The following is a 16,304-nucleotide window of genomic DNA, read 5'->3' as shown; positions in this document are numbered from 1 at the left end:
TCCTTTTTCGGCTTCCGTGGTTTTGTTCAGTAAACGAGTACAAATTTTGAAAGACCAGATCGAGTGTGGTTTTCAAGAAAGCATCGAAAGCGTATAAACATATTCGTCTTTTCAACTCCAAAAGAAGAGCGAGTGCCGATGACCAAAACTTGTCCTTCTTGATAAATTTTCTCAACCTCGGCTAAAATAGCGCTACAATAAAGCCCGCCAAGTCAGGGGTGAGAAAAAGTTTTGTTCTGCGCATGAAGTTTCAATAAAAGAATAATTGATTATTTGACCCATGAGTATTGACCCCCACAGCATCTAAAACAAGAGCTACACGTCAATACAGCGGTGAGATAAGTTTATTAAATACAACACTGGAAGATCTATCATCGTTACTGGACAAAAACTTTCACAAGACGTTTTTAATTTATACGAGTAAACACGGCAACGGGGAAAAATTTATCGCGGACCAACTACAAGCTGACAGGGCAAGATGAAAGGAGAGAGTTGTGGCGACTTGGAAGTATTTGCTTCAGTTTTAACCCTTTACTCCCTAATATCAGTATGCATATTCTCCGTACTGTTCTCCTTACGTTTCCAACAGTACCTACATGGAGAGTTTGACAATCAAGCGCTTCTTTAGTTGGTGATCATTTCCTTTGTTCTCGTGACCTAAATGTGTGATTCAGGGGCGATATTGTAAGGAGAAATTAGATGCTAGTCACACTCAGAAGTCAGAGGATAGTTAAGCCTAACTCTTTTCATCTTAGCTTTAACTCTCCCTACGAGATTTACACACTTCCTGGTAGATTAGTAAGGAAAATTTGCTGTTATATCAACAAAACCTTTGAATGAAAAGGCGTGATATTTGTTATCACCTGTTTTTATTGAGTGTATTGATTAAGTAAAGGATGTTTTTGAGTTAATAGGCATCTTATAAGGACGAGCCCGCGTTGCTAGCTCTCTATTGATATTCCGCCCGCCAATGTATGATTTAGAGTTAGAGTGGACGACAAAGGGAGGGGGTAGCGAAAAACACGATTTCTATTGCCCTACCCCTCCCCTCTCATTTCTTTTGACTATCCCTCAATCCCTCTCTTTCTACCAGCCTTCCACTACAGCAAAATTAAAAAATGGCAGCTATAATTTACTGAGCACTAGCTCCCCGGTATCACGCCTGTTCTGCATTTAAAAGATGAACATTTGTCCTGACCAATAAATAATGTTATAGGGTATAAATTTAGCAAAAAGTCACAAGAGAAAGTGTTCAGAAACTTCTTAAAATGTCCTTAACCCTAACCTTAACCCTAGGGTGTGTGAGAAAGAGTTGAAGCAATTCCTCTACAAAACCTTAAGTCCTATCTGCTGGTAGTTGGTCCCTTGTTTTATTCAATATCTTCAGGTCTAACAGGGTCCTTTAGTGGGACAATGGACTTCTGGTCTTTGTCACGTGACAGTGCTTTACGCATGTCTATATTCCATAGAGAAAAAATGCCATTAGTGACTATCACACCATTCAATTATCTTGTGTTCTCCAGGGGGGAGGAGTTTCTGTATGAATGCTACACTGGTTGTGTGCCACAGGGACTTGGGAATACCACACCAATTTCAGAGGAGTTTTGCAATCCTTCTTTATAAACTTGACAACTCTAACTAACAAAGATATTCTTGCATACCAAATACACTTAACTGGGCCAAAGAGAGATGATGTCTGTTTGTTACAGTTGAAAAATACAATCAGTTTCTGAGATTCTTAAATAGGCAGGACCCTGATTTAGAGCATTTCCTGTCCTGGCAGTCACTGCCCTAGTCCAATTGTAGAGTCATTCCATTTTATCAGTTTATTACTCACCATCAGCTTTGTCAACTCCATTCTCCAATGGAGGTTAACCTCCTGACAGAAAGTTGTTTTTCATCTGCGAATTTGCAGTCTAGCTGACCAATTTCAGTACATGACTTATGGCCATATAAAATGCCAACTGTTATCAGATTACTCAGTTATTCACTCCTAGGATTTAGTTTCTTGCATGAAAGACAAAACCATCTTTAGAGTAAATTTCAAATTAGAAATAGAATTCTTACCAAAGGCATCTTCATCTGGATCTCCTGAATAGTACTCAAGGACTCGTCTATAAATCACATAACCTAGCTGCTTGTACATGTCTACAGCAACATTGTTACTCATGCGCACAAATAAGTCCACAAAAAAAGCATCTTTCCTAAAAAAAAGTTCAAGATATATAAATTAAGTGCATTAATTGAGAGAAAAATTATTGTATCTATGATATCAACCTTATCACAATGTAACATGGTCATTAGACATCTAGATCAAAGAACTATCCCACAAAATTTCCATATCCACAGCTGTTTCTTATCCATACCTGAAGGATGTTCAGGTGTTGCTTTACACTACTCTCCTCTTATTACATTTCTTAAACCCTAAGAGCGATAAACATCTAATTTCTCTCAACATTCTCACCCCTGAATCAAACATTAAGGTCATGAGAATAAAGGAAATGACCACAAACTCAAGAAGTACCTGATTGTTTGACTAATTCTCTACTTAAGGATCATAGGAAATGTAGAAAGATCAGTATGGAGAACTTGTATTCTCATCTTAGTGTGCAAAGGGTTGAAGTGAAGACCTCAAGAACTGTATTTTTGTGTTTGAGTTCCCAAACCACACAATCCTCTGGAAATTTTATGTCCAATGCAGTGTCTCTGATAACAGCTACTTGAAGATCAGCTTTTTGATCAGGACTGGACATTTAATTTAAGGTAACTTATCAGTCCAGGTCACTTTTTAGAATTCAGTCTTAAACAGATGACCAGCAGGTCCTTTTTTTTTCAGGTGGATAAGCCTTTGACACAAATCAATAATCTATTATTTTGGTGTAAAGTAAAGCACAAGTCATCTCTGGCTAGCCTCTAATTACTGCATAGTGATCTATAGTTTATCCACTAGATAGCCTTACACATGTTATACATTATCAGGCTTTCCATTCAGTGAATAATTCTAACTCTTTCAAAAATGCAGTGCCTTACTTTTCTGAGATCTCTTCCAAGTTGGAAATCAGCTTTGCTGCTAGTCCAAGTCGTCGATACTCAGGGGCTACGGTTACTGCTGTCACATGACCATGCCATTCTTCTTGTTGCACACTTCCTTCAGCTTTTCCCATAACTGAAATTTAAATAGTATTGGAATGCTTACCATTTACACCTGAAAAATGGTACCTCTAGTCTCATTGTAAAATCAAAATAGATTGATAAAGTTGTATGTTGTGGGCCACAAGATAGCATCATGGTTTTTTCTTTCTACAGCATCTCAGTGGGTTGGAATCATAAGCCCTCTACTTTAACTGCCTGAATGCATGCTTATAGATTGGTGCAATTACAAATGGTTTGTAGAAAGTGCATTATAAACAGTGTGGTTCATGACAGCTGCCGGAGCTTTTAGAGAAATATCCCCAGCCCCATCCCCACCAGAGTCCAACATGCTGATAACTAGACCCTGAATCAAAATAGCCTGTCCTTATTTGCCTTCACTTTCATTTTAATTGGTGACATTGAAGACTTATAATGTTAAAATGAAAAAGTCACAAATGTTAATTTTCATCCCTCTCAATATAATAGGTCAGACTTTAAGCCACTATCCAACACTAGTTCAAGGCGTCATTCGGAGTCTCAATATTATCATAATTCTGAATTAAAAGTACATATTAAAAAAAAACAGTTCAATATTTTAGCACTTACTGTAACCCATAATTTGTCCTGTAGGTGATTCTGTTACTTGAAAATACTCTGGCCAGTGTGCCAGATATTGAAGATAGAATGCTAGTCCATACTGCAGTAATGTTAAGAAAAAAATTTGGGAAATGTTGCTATAAATAAAAACTATTGTATATTAAATTGTAATTACTTCATTTTTTTGTACAAATACATCATAAGATCCATTGTTCTTATTTTTCCAGAGGTTCTATTCCAAAATGGGCAAAGTTGGTACTGGTTTAATACTTCTAAACTTTTGGAAATGAAAATTACATCTAAGGATACAGTTTCAGTCAAGGGATCTAAGTTCCTGGAAAAAGAAATGAAAACAAACACAGTCACAAATTAAGTTGATCACATGTTCTTGAATGTATTCAAATTGGAGGGCAAGGAGAATAAATTTATCCTTCTATCTTGCTAACTTTCCAACATAATTATTTCATTTTTTTCACGTTCCCCTCATTTCATTCAGTCATCATCATCACCATTTGATTGCTGTCAAGATCATCACACATTGCTCTACCACTGGCTCTTCAACCACATGACTGAATTATTCCAAGACAAGGCCAATGTCATGTTAGGGTATCAGGGTGTGTTGGTTGGATGATATAAAAAGTTTTCTAACTTCAGCAGATTAAAATACCTCATTGTCAAAGGATAATGTTACCTGGGGTAATGAATAGTAAATGGTAGAGTTAATTTTAAGAAAATTTCCATGAGAGCAATAGAGGACTTTTTTCCATGTTTACATAACTCCATCTTAACACGATGGGGCTGGGGAGAATTCGAGAGAGTTATTCAATTCTGAGACACAAACCTACCCAAAGGGTCAACTTAAAGCTATGTTAAAAAAAAACCCAGGAAAAGCATAGAAACAACTATAGAAACCACGTCACAAGTGAAGTGCAGGCTTGCAAAATTTTGACTTTGGTTTTAAAAGAAGTAGGAATCATACAAAGATGTTGTAATGTTTTTAATCAAATGCAAATTAGAATTTGAAGAGTTTTGTTGCAAATTCTGCAGCTTGGTCAAGATACCTTGGTCTGTTCAGTAATCAATGACTGAAGAAGTCAAAATGGGGCGAGAGCGTCAGTGACACAAACAACTGCGCCTCTTATACCACTATTTTGTTCATACCACATTTTGATATCATCTACGATCTACTACTGAACGGACGCACGGAAGTATGAAATCTATTTGTTGAAAAGACATCAGGTCATAGTTGCATTTTATGCCATTCACTTGGCTAAGCAATGTCAATGAACTGAATATACACTGTGCTCTTCTGATATTCAACTGTTATTCCCATCGCATTTACCCGATATCAGACACTTCAACGTTAACGAAAATATATCATCGTACTCACACATTGCTGAAATGAAACATATCCTCGCATCTGAAAGGTCTAACAGTGGTCATTTTAGAAAAAAAAAATTGGCCACACATTCACAGATACATTTGAAGCGAACAACTGGCAAATACTACAAGGCGTCAACATACTCCTGACGAGACTAGTAACCAGTCTCACCAATCACCCCTCCCCTGAAAGTAGTACGTGACATCAGCATTTGGCTCTCCCATGACAAAAATAAACGTAAAACAACCAGATTTCTTTTTGCGGTTAAAATTCCAATGCGCTAGACGTTAGTGAAGTCTGATATCCACAACGTAACCGCGCATTATGAAAATAAAATGTTTACAATGTGAAGTTACCAAATTTCTTTACAAATTATTTGTAGGCGGGGGCTTATGCAATTACGCACATCCGATTCTATCTCAATTTTTTAAGTTTTTGATCCACGCTGAGTCGATAAAATGGCCATTCTAAAGATATGAGTCCAATTTGAGCCAGCGAGGGCTCACGTTAACGTCAGTTTATTTAGTGATAAAAATAGTAAGGAATCAAGCAGCTGCCTTGAGAAACTGAATTGCGTGACATCACATCCGTTGTAAATTGCGTTTTCATTTCACAAGAAACTTCGAACCTTTTAAGGCCGTAAGAGGGGTTAAGCTGCCGAAGAATTCTATTGTAAAGGTACCCACAAAATTCCCTATTTCAATAATTCTTAGCTTGAACAATTAGTTAGATTGATTCCCCTGCGATGCGACATTGTGGAAACTTTCACCACAGGCGCGATATGTCATGCGAGACATATGACTAAATCTTGTCACGACTCGCCAACGACAGATCGTTTTTGTCCCAAGTGAGTAGCACACGACATTGTATAACATTTTTTACGAAAAGGACGCCGACTTCGTCAACTGCGTGGAAAAAATATTTTAACCACACAAGTTTGTTTTCCCACTTCAATTTTCGCGGCACGTGCAGAGTCGATTGTCATAGAAATGAGGCCGTGTCATGTTTTGTGAGGACGAAAATAACATGGCGGTCGCTGTTATTTTGGGGAAGGGTTGATAGGGTTAAAACGGTTTTACAGCCATATTTTACTGAATTGAAGGATTACAAGATATTCAAGCCAGGTAATCATGTTTTACCTTTCTCCATGGACGCTTTTCGGATTAATTTTTTGTACCGCCTACTTCGTTTTGGTCTTGTGTGGTTTCGGGAGAAAAGGCGATCAGAGAAAAGTGAGTCAGAAATCCAATGAGGAATCGGTGTCCTCGACGAAATACTGCGACGATGAAATCGAGGAAACACAAGCGAGGATAGCCGACCAGAAGTTGAATAGCATTGATCTTGGAAATGACTCGCAAGGCGGCAGATCGGACACGCAAAGGCAAATTCACGAAGGCACGTTATCATGCGAAATACCTTATGCTAACAATTCGTTAGAGAGTTCAAAACAAGCACCTGCCCACAGTGATGAAGGGGACAATTTAACAGTGAAACAAATTCTTGCACCTGTGAAAAGCAATGCTTCTTTGCGCAGTCAAGATGCCTTGAATCTACAAGAGTTTAATATCTCCGAGGACTTTGTCACAGAGAGAGGGGAAATCCGAGGTCGAGGGAATAACACATCGAACTCGAACGCGAACGAATATTTTTCAGAATTTTTAGAAGGGAGTACCAAGCATTTTGAAGAATTGAAATTTTCTCGTGAGAATCAGGGTGAAATATCCAACATCGTTACGAAGACCTCTGTGGGCACGGTTTCATCAGCTCCGGAGGAATATAACTTTGCAGCGTTTGAGAATGAGCAACCAATATTGCACTCTGAACCATGTGTCGACGCTGTGGAAGCAAATTATTCCGAGACAGATTTAAACAAAAACAGCTTATTCGGTGACTTCGCAGAATTGTTGGTTACCAAAGCTGCGACAAATGCCTTAAGTGACGTCGACCTGGAATTGAGAGCCAATGTTTTGGCTGAAAACATTTCCACACAGATAGTTTATGATGCCATTGGTCAGTTATCAGCTGATTCTGGCAAAGAAGAATTTGACGCAGAAAATGTCCAGGAAATACACAGTTTTGCGGGAGATGTGATTAATTCTTTGTTCCAAGGTGCCACTGGCAAGGTTTCTTTGGTTAAAGATGTTGAGAGTTTTGCCAAAGATTTGAGTGAACAAATTATTAGTGAGGGTGTACTCATCTACACTGCAAAACAGAAGTTTGAGCAAGGGAGAAAGAAAAAGGTATCACTCGGTGAAATCAGAATTTTCAGTGAAGATGTTGTGAGTGAAGTTTTATCAGATGGCATTGAAGAGGCAGCTCTACTGAAAGATGAACACATGGAGGATTACTTGAACAATAAAAACACTGCCCAGGTTACTGGCTTGGAGGACCCAGTTCCACACAATGCTGACAGTTCAGGTGATGAAGTTTGTCAAGCTGCTTATCAAGAAGTCGCCATATCAAGCTCCTTACAACCCCATTTCAGTGGTGTAGTGGAGAATCTGGTGAATGGGGCAATCTATGAAGCTTCCTTGCGAGTAAGGGCTCATCCAGGGAATGAACCATTACAGGAGTCAGAGTTACAACCATACTCACAAGATGTTTTGGAATCTCAAGTCGATGAGACAGTGAAGGAGTTAATTTTTTCAGCTGTAAACGAAGCTGCTGATCATGAGAACCAAAAAAGCAGCATTGCCCAGGAAACAATGCCAATGATTCAGAATGAGCTTGAATCTCAAGTGGGGTCATATGTGGATAATGCTTTACAGAATGCAGTCAGCGAAGCTTCTGTGAAAGTTCTAGAAGGACATAGTGAAGCTACGCACCAACATATAGTATTAAATGGTCATGTTGATCTCTCTCAACACTCTGTTGTGGAGTCACACAGCTGCCAAAGTACACCTGAAGATGTTGGTCCAGTAGAAAAGGAAACTGAAATTGTAGACCAATCAGAAGGATATGATATTGTGCCTTCTAAACACAACAATTTACAAACAGAATTAACAGGGCAGAAAAGTGGCGATAATGGTGATTTCTGGAGAAGGAGTTTGATTTTAGACTTAGAAGGAGATGAGGAATTTGATGAGGCAGTTGAAAGTGAAAAATCTTTGCCAAGTGCAGGAGATTCAACCTCACCTACCAATGATGACGAACTTATTTCTGATGAAGATGTAGAGTTTATAGATTCTTCGGAAGATGAAGTCATTGATCACGCAGAGGATGCCAAACTGGGAGCAGTTGGGGGGTCAAATGCAGCAAAGCATGGAAGAAGTGATGATGACAGACTAGAAATTGAAGATGACATTGATACTGTCAATGAGGATGATGATGATGACACTGATGATGATGATGAAGAGTTGTTTGTACCACAGTCAACTGTAGATGGATTATGTGTGAGTAAACCTAAAGATAAAGATAAGAAGAAAAAGCATAAAACACTTCCAAGAGCAAGGATACAATCAGGTTAGATAACTGTTGGCAACTTATTTCATTTATTTTATTTGTCAAAAAGCAGTCTTTAATTACAAGTAATATTGCATTGATTAAAAAATTTGTTAATGATAAAAAAATAATTATAAGTAATGTAGCAAGGAAACTTTGACTTATGCCAGGTTTTTTTTTCATCCCTGGTTCAAATTTTAGTTCCTAAATAAATGTTTTCTTGTGTGGTAATTCTTGGAAATGTAAATACCACCAAGAGCATCTGCCCTTCCATGTATGTCATACCAAACTTCTATGTTTTGTAATTCAGTGAATAATGGTACACCACTCTTGAAAGTACTGCTTTGTTTTTTTACTGCAAGCTCAGTTTAAAAAAAATGTCTTCTTTGTTTGAAAGCATTTGCTTGACTATCTTGAATTTAGCACTCATGAGTTAAAAGGTTGAGAGTTTTTAAAATTACATGAACTTAAGAGCTTGACTTTAATAGGAGTTCTGTTGACCAGTGTCTTATTGAGTCAAAAATTCTTCATTCAATTATTTACATTTAGCTGGATCACATTACAACAATGCTGTGGTGATAGACAATGGCTGTGGTACCATTAAACTTGGCATGGCTGGGGAAAAGAAACCTAGTGTTGTACAACCGGCTTTGTATGGAATTCCTAAAAGATATTCATTGCAAATGGCTGGACTGGACAATAAAAAAGACAGACAATTTGGGGATGCTGCTGCTATGAAGGCTGGCGTTATGCAACTTGGTAAGTTAATGACAGAATACTAGTATGCCAGTTTATTTAGGAAGGTAAAGTCTGTTAGCCAAGTGGCCCATCCAGCTGGAGCTGATCTTAGTTTCCATAAATGAGATGACTAGGACTATTACTACTCCTACCTGCAAGTCAATTGCAAGGTTACCCACCAGCATTTCTTCAGCCTTCCCTAACAATTGGCCGCCACCCATTTATACTCCTTTTGTGAGATGACCCAGAATTACTTAGCTAAGCCTCAAACCCAGACCTATTGACCAGGAGTCCAGCACACAAACCATTAGGCTGCAATATCTCACACATGCTAGGTTCTGTACTCCTTGAAAAATTTTGGTTGATTTTTATATGTGAGGCTCACTGAAGAAAATCCAATAAATAGATGAATATTAATCACATTTACTGTTAAATAAACTATTCAAAAATATATTTGATCCTGAGAAAAGCAGTGATGAAACTTATGAAGGAGTTTCCATTGTGATCTTTCTCTCTCCAGCCTTTAAGAATGATTACTTAAATTTTTTTTATTTCATTCAAAGAGTACCCAATGAAAGCAGGACTTATTGAAAACTGGTCTGACATTGAAGATATCTGGGAATACATGTTGTACAGTGAGCTTGGAATTGAGGAGGGAAGCAATCCAATTTTGGTCACTGAAGTTGCCAATACTCCAAGGAAGAACAGAGAGAAAATGGCTGAGGTAAGATTTCATTGTATATGTGTATGCAATGCAAGGACTATGTTCCTGTGTCTATTGATACCTTGATTGGCAATGTCTTGCACTAATGAAGTTCTGTCAATATGATGAAAAATTTCACCAAATGAATTTAATTATCTAGAAATCCTTTGCAGGAAAATGGTAGGGGTTTAGCTGTTTAACTCCCAGAAAGAATTTCACCCACAGTGTAACAATATCAAATTGAATACAATATCAAACATGCAAATAATGAGGAAATAGAAAAATATAAATTAAGGAATTATAAGGTGATCCAAAACCAAACTCTCTGAACTAACATCAAAGGAATTTTATAGTCAAAAGAAGGAGAATTACTAAATAAATGAGATCTTGGGAATGTTAAGTTTTTCAGCACTATTCTCATCAATTAGTGATTGTCAAAATCTCTATCTGTTAAGAAAGGAAAGGAACTGAACTGAGAAATATAGAACTTTCTTTTGAATAAGGACTGAAATATTAAATCAATTGTGTAACTAGGTTACTTTGTCAGAAAGTGGTTTTAAGCTATCTCAATGTTGTTGTTTTTGATAGCCAGATTCAGTCAATCAACTTACTGATCACAAATATTGGAATACATGAAACAATTTGGTAGACTTCAAACTAGGCCAAATTTAATATTTAACTTAACATAGTTTACAACACTATACAATTTATAACACAATACAAATATTAAAACTTAGGTAGTGAGTGCGAGTTGAGGTCATCCAAATAGCAAAGCTCCCACCCCACCCTCCTCCCCTAAAAAAGAAATACGTTGACACATGATATAACAAGGTCCATACTAGGTAAAAATGATTTCTTAATGTGCAAAAGTTATAATAAACCTGTATAAAAATTAAGCATAAAGGTTTTAAGAGTATTATGAAATAATTTCTTGTGAATTTACAGTAGATTTTTTGATAGAAGGAAGTAAATAATTCTAAAATGCCAGCCGCCAAATTTTAACGAGTGTAGACCAAATTGTGAGGCTGACTCCTGGTTGTCTCTTTGATGGTCTCTAGTCTTGCAGATGTATAGTTGTGTATCATATTTTGGATTGCAGATTTTATTTGAGCACTTAAGTGCTCCTGCCATGTATCTTGCCAATCAACTTGTATTGTCTCTGTATGCCTCTGGCTTGACAGTGGGCATGTGCCTGTCCTCTGGGTTCTCTGTCACTCAAGCTGCAGCAATTTATGAGGGATGTCTGCTGGCACATACTGTCCAGGAACTTGACATTGGAGGCCAGTCACTCACAGACAACCTCCTGAAACTGCTAAGGGATAACAAAGGTCACAACTTCAATTCCTCTTCTGGCTGGCAGATTGTGAATAACATGAAGGAAAAAATGGCATATGTGGCTCAAGGTAAGCTTAAAATAGGTGTAATATTTAAAATTTCAAAGAGTTTTACTCGTGAGTTTTTAATTTTGTAAATAATAAATGTACATTTTGAGTGTGGGATATTTTAGATCACTTCAACTGTCATCTAGGTACAAACAACAAGCTGCTATCTACTTAATAAAAAAAGATGGAAAAGTTTGTATTCTGTTACTACTTAGTGAGCCAAAGATTCAAGTCTGAATTTGTCTACTGAAGTGTATCATTGCTTCTCTTGCATTATGACACAAGGAATGTTTATTTATTACTGCTTTTTGATGGAAGAAAGTTTGTTGATAGTAACCCCAGCTCCCCCCTTCTCATAAACAACCTTCCACCTCCTGCATCCTTGACTTCATCTCTTTATTTAATGATGAAACACAACTGACTACAGATTAGCATATGCTCACAGTTTTGCCCCTCCCCCCTGCATCCTACCCTCACAAACACCTGCACCCCTCACACTCTATTCACTGGACCTTTAACCCTCTTGTTTCCCTGTCCCAATACAATATACTATAGTTTCGTTGTCTTTTTTTTGTTTGTTTGTTTATTTTTACAGATTATCCCAGTGAGTTGCGTCAGTACAAGACAAGTGCTGCACTGACTCAGCACTACAAGCTGCCAGATGGGCAGTTTGTAGACATCAGCAGTGAAATGATAACCACTGCTGAACCTTTGTTTACTCCTGAAACCCTTCTTGGAGCAGATGACACTGTTGCCTCACAGTTCCCCATTCACAAACTGGTCAACAATGCATTCAGGAGGTGAGATGAATTCCTTTATCTTTTTTTTTCTGTAAATGAATTGTAAACAAAGCCTAAGCTGAGTGATTTTAACCCTTTTACTTCCATGAGCGACCAAGACAGAAATTCCCTTTACAATATCAATACAATATCAAGCAGACAAGTGGTGAGAATAAAGAAAAATATCAATAAGGGGATTGTTAGTTGATTCAATACCAAATTCTCCATAATACAATCACAAGAATTATATGGCAGACAGTAAGGAAAATTACTAATGAGATATTTGGGGTGAAAGGGTAAAGAAGTTACATTTTCTTTAACTTTAGTCCTTTACCTATAGTGTAAGCTTGATCACAAGATCTGCAACTGGTTAGTTTTAGGAGAAAAATGTTTTTAATTGAGCTTTGGTTTATTTTGAATCCTGGATTGTTTTAATCAAGGTTCTATGATTATTTGCTTATTGCCCAGATGTTCTCCAGAGCTTCAAAGTGTTATGAGCCGAAACGTTGTATTATCTGGCGGCACGACTCTAATGAGAGGACTGGTGCCAAGACTCGAACACGAACTCAGCAAAATCAACCCCAAGGTACGAACCGTGCGTGCGCCTGACAATAGAAGGTATTCCACTTGGATTGGAGGCTCAATATTGGGTGCCCTGTCGACTATAGACAGTATGTATGTCACAATTGATGAATATGCTGACTATGGAGGGCGAATTGTGAATCAGAAATGTTTCTGACGTGATTATTGCAAGGAACATCATGTCCACAATCCATGAACTTTTTTTTAGCATATAATGGTTGTAGCCCAAAGTGAAGAAAATAATTTTGAGCAATCACAGTTTGTGGCAAATTAAATTAGTATGCCGTGTTTTTGTTAGTAAATCAAAATAGAAGTTGCTTGTTTTCCCTGAATTTGATATACATAAAGTGAGTGGAGTGTTTTGGATCAAAGTTTTTAATTAATCATTCTATACAAAGCCCAGGAAAGGTTAAAACAAGCCGATTTTGACTGAAATTTATGGACGAGTGTCTATGGACGAGTGTCTAAATGGAAGAGTCACTGGCCATTTTATTGATTTAAGGAAAACTTTTTGATGACCCAGGAATAGGTATTGGTTATTATTACCGATTAAGTTGTGGACATTTTTATAAAAAATATCACCCCCTCATAAAAATGAATAAAAGAAAAAGGAAAATAACCGGAAAAAATACTGGCTCAAAGCCTTCTCCAAAATTGTTTTTCGGACGACAAACAGCAGTTCAAAGAAGACAATTTTTAAACATTGAAAGTTAAAGTTGAAATTAGCCATTCAATATTCGTAATTATGATAATGATAATATCAATGATGTCTCGAAAAGCTCAAAACTTGTTATAATTTTTTTTTAGAGTATTATACATAAGGGATTAGTCCACGCCTATTATTTCTAATTCTTGTAGACGAATTTCTAGAATGCGTAGAGCTGAAGAAAAATTACAATGTAAGGTTAATCGTACAAAGTTCATTTCTATTGGTGTATTATAATGTATATGACAGTCCTTTGCCTGTAGAGTTCCAATTGTTTGCAGTTTTTGGAAGCAAAATTTTCTAGATATACATGTACACGATCGAATAATTTGTAATCCATGTTTAATTAATGCCTTACATTTCATGCAACTACATGTAAATGTTGCATGGGAAGGATGGTTTAATTGCTTTCTTCCCGCCCAGTTTTTTCGTAAGGTAGCTCAGTATTGGTTTAAAGATTTTCGCTGTAAGTCTGCGAAATGGTAGGATAGTCTGCGTAACTGGTGTGCAGTGAGAAGGGAGAGGGGAAATTTAATTTCCAACGCTGGAGTTTAATCAGGCAAAAGACTGTATAGATCGATGGGAATTAAAATTATCTGGGAAGCTATCCATGAATATTGGATAATTTTTGGTACAGTTGTGTTACAATTAGTTAGAATTTGAAATATATGAGTCTGTAAGAAGCGCATGTACGAAATATAAGCGAAAACTTGTAAAAATTCCTTAATTTCGTCATTAACATAAGACGGAACGGAAAAACCCTGAATTAGGGAAAAATATAGAAATTTCGAAAAGGAGGTTTCTTTGGAATCCTCAAGATCGAGCTGTAAGATGTTCACGTTATTTCAAACAAGGGTTATGCACGAATTAAGGCAGTCGTGTTTTTAATCATCTTAAATGCCAAAAGTAATGCAAAAATGTGACCCAACAACTAATTATGTCGGTGTGATATGAGATTGTCATCAAAAATTTGAATTATCCCGAACATCTCCATGGATGATTTTGGTGGCGTATTAAGTTAAGATCAATTCGGAAATACTACACAAATGCACAATTTGCAAATTCAATGATCAATATTAATATTCGTAGTTAATCAATGCTATTAAAATTTTAACAGAAGATCGTTCTTTGTTGCCGTAATTTTTGTTATTAAGAGTGAAGGGTCGAACCAGGATGAAGATTATTTAAAAGTTTAGACCGGTTTTCAATTGAGTATCGAAAGCGATCCTGAATTGCTTTGATTTTGCTTTACTTCGCTCGGTGATCAAATACTAAATTAAAACAAATCCTTGGTCACTCGCGTTTTCCCACGCTTCAAGCAGGTTGCCTGTTTTTACTCTGAATTTCAATGGTTATGATGGTTTTCATCTTTGTTCTGATTCAGTGTAAACAATGCTCAGGGAAAATTAAATTTAGCCGTTAGTTTTCAAGTTGGTCAATTAAATTCGTGTCAATACTTTCCATCCTTGGCTCTCCTTTTCCCTTTTTAGTTATTATTTTCATTTTTGTAATTTTTTTCTTAACCAAACTAACCTCTTTCATACTAAAATTAGTTTTGCATAACGCAGAAAATAAATCAAAATATCTTGGTGTTGTTTGTTTTTTCTTGGAATTGCGTTGTTATCGTAATTAGCAAAATTCCTCGAGTGATTCAGTACATTCACATTTAATCAAAGATTTTATTCGGGCCTGTGCTTCACAGTTTGTCAGAACGATAAAATTTTAAAGTAAAGATTTATGATCTACAGGGAACTATTATGTCTAGAAATTACATATATATTTCGTTAAAATAACAGATACTGCGAGCGCCCTGATTGTTCAAAAACCTATCGTTCATTGCACCAGTAAACCGACTGAAAATTAAAGGTTATTTTATAAAATGCATAGAGTACACCTACTGTCAAATTTCGGGGCGTAATAATCCACTTGGAATGGTGGGAGAACGCCTGCAAAGTTTATAAATCACTCGCCTCCGTCTCGTCGTTTACAAACTTCTCTCGTGTTCTCCCAACATCCTGCGTGGTTTACTATGCCGGTAAACCGATGAAAAGTGCGATCTATTGTTGCTGCCCCTGAAAAAGCAGGGGAAACCCCTTGGTTCTATTTAAGAAAAAAACGCAATTGCAAAAGTTTTGAAAAAATGAAACCGTCCCTGTAAACATTCGTGGGTTCCCGACTTATTAGCCTTTGTAAGCATGGTAAAGATGTTAGGACAAGATGGCTTCTGCATTTCAAGAAAGAAAATGGTCCAAGTGCAAGTGAAGGCAGTGTAACACAATAACACTGAGATAGATTACATGACGTCGCGTTAAATTTTTAATTTATCCAGTCAACCTTGAAACAACATAGCGCAGTACCTCACAGTATGTAGCCCACGGCCAAATTACGCCATATATGCAGTGTTGCGTGAAATGTTACGGTTGGTTAAGATTTTTGCGCACAAAGCAACTTTAACTCGCATCAGAACGCACGTGTACACTGAAAAGCTCATCTCTAGGCCTGTTATCTGAAAAATATTTATGGATAAATCGACAAGTTATTTTGGGTCGTTTTCCGCGACTAGCAAAATCCTGCTAATCTTGAAGGGAATCACATAATGTAAAGTTGACGAGATAGGAAAAAATTGCAAAATGAGAGGAATGATATTAAACAAAAACAGGAGCCATTACTTAACTAATGGGCTCCTGACAAAATCGAGAGTAGAAAAGGCAGATAATAAACGCCCCGGTTGTTCTAAGGTTGGATAAAGGTATTAAATCTCTGTCCAGTGGAGAACGCAGTACGTTTTGCCGTCCCTCACAGTTATCCGCTGGATAGCGACTTGTCCTGAGGATATTGGAACAAGTGGGCCCTGAAATTCCCA

General features: G+C 37.1%; 2 protein-coding genes across 4 annotated transcripts; one reads left to right on the top strand and one right to left on the bottom strand.

Annotated features, from left to right (window-relative positions):
• Nucleotides 1-326: 326 nt before the first annotated feature.
• LOC113673316 (N-alpha-acetyltransferase 20) lies at nucleotides 327-5,458 on the bottom strand. Of its 3 annotated transcripts, XM_027189708.2 has the most exons (7): nucleotides 5,120-5,446; nucleotides 4,039-4,063; nucleotides 3,739-3,829; nucleotides 3,031-3,166; nucleotides 2,068-2,204; nucleotides 1,336-1,456; nucleotides 327-657 (listed from the first exon to the last, which is right to left on the bottom strand). In XM_027189708.2, exons 1-6 carry the CDS (start codon nucleotides 5,197-5,199, stop codon nucleotides 1,371-1,373), a joined length of 555 nt encoding a protein of 184 aa, XP_027045509.2. In that variant the 5' UTR covers nucleotides 5,200-5,446; the 3' UTR covers nucleotides 327-657; nucleotides 1,336-1,370. The 3 variants fall into 3 exon arrangements, with proteins under 3 accessions (XP_027045509.2, XP_027045508.2, XP_027045510.1); XM_027189707.2 differs by having other exon boundaries at nucleotides 327-1,456; nucleotides 5,120-5,458; XM_027189709.2 differs by lacking the exon at nucleotides 4,039-4,063 and having other exon boundaries at nucleotides 327-1,456; nucleotides 5,120-5,251.
• A 73-nt stretch (nucleotides 5,459-5,531) lies between these two features.
• LOC113673289 (uncharacterized) lies at nucleotides 5,532-15,031 on the top strand. Its single transcript, XM_089193836.1, has 7 exons — nucleotides 5,532-5,788; nucleotides 6,213-8,572; nucleotides 9,101-9,310; nucleotides 9,853-10,013; nucleotides 11,092-11,395; nucleotides 11,970-12,174; nucleotides 12,622-15,031. Exons 2-7 carry the CDS (start codon nucleotides 6,241-6,243, stop codon nucleotides 12,890-12,892), a joined length of 3,483 nt encoding a protein of 1,160 aa, XP_089049962.1. The 5' UTR covers nucleotides 5,532-5,788; nucleotides 6,213-6,240; the 3' UTR covers nucleotides 12,893-15,031.
• The last annotated feature ends 1,273 nt before the right edge of the window (nucleotides 15,032-16,304 follow it).

Source organism: Pocillopora damicornis, chromosome 14 (assembly GCF_964200805.1).
Source record: "Pocillopora damicornis chromosome 14, jaPocDami1.2, whole genome shotgun sequence".
Lineage (NCBI taxonomy): Eukaryota > Metazoa > Cnidaria > Anthozoa > Scleractinia > Pocilloporidae > Pocillopora > Pocillopora damicornis.
Note: the sequence above shows the minus strand (reverse complement) of the source record. Positions and strands in the feature narration are given on the sequence as shown.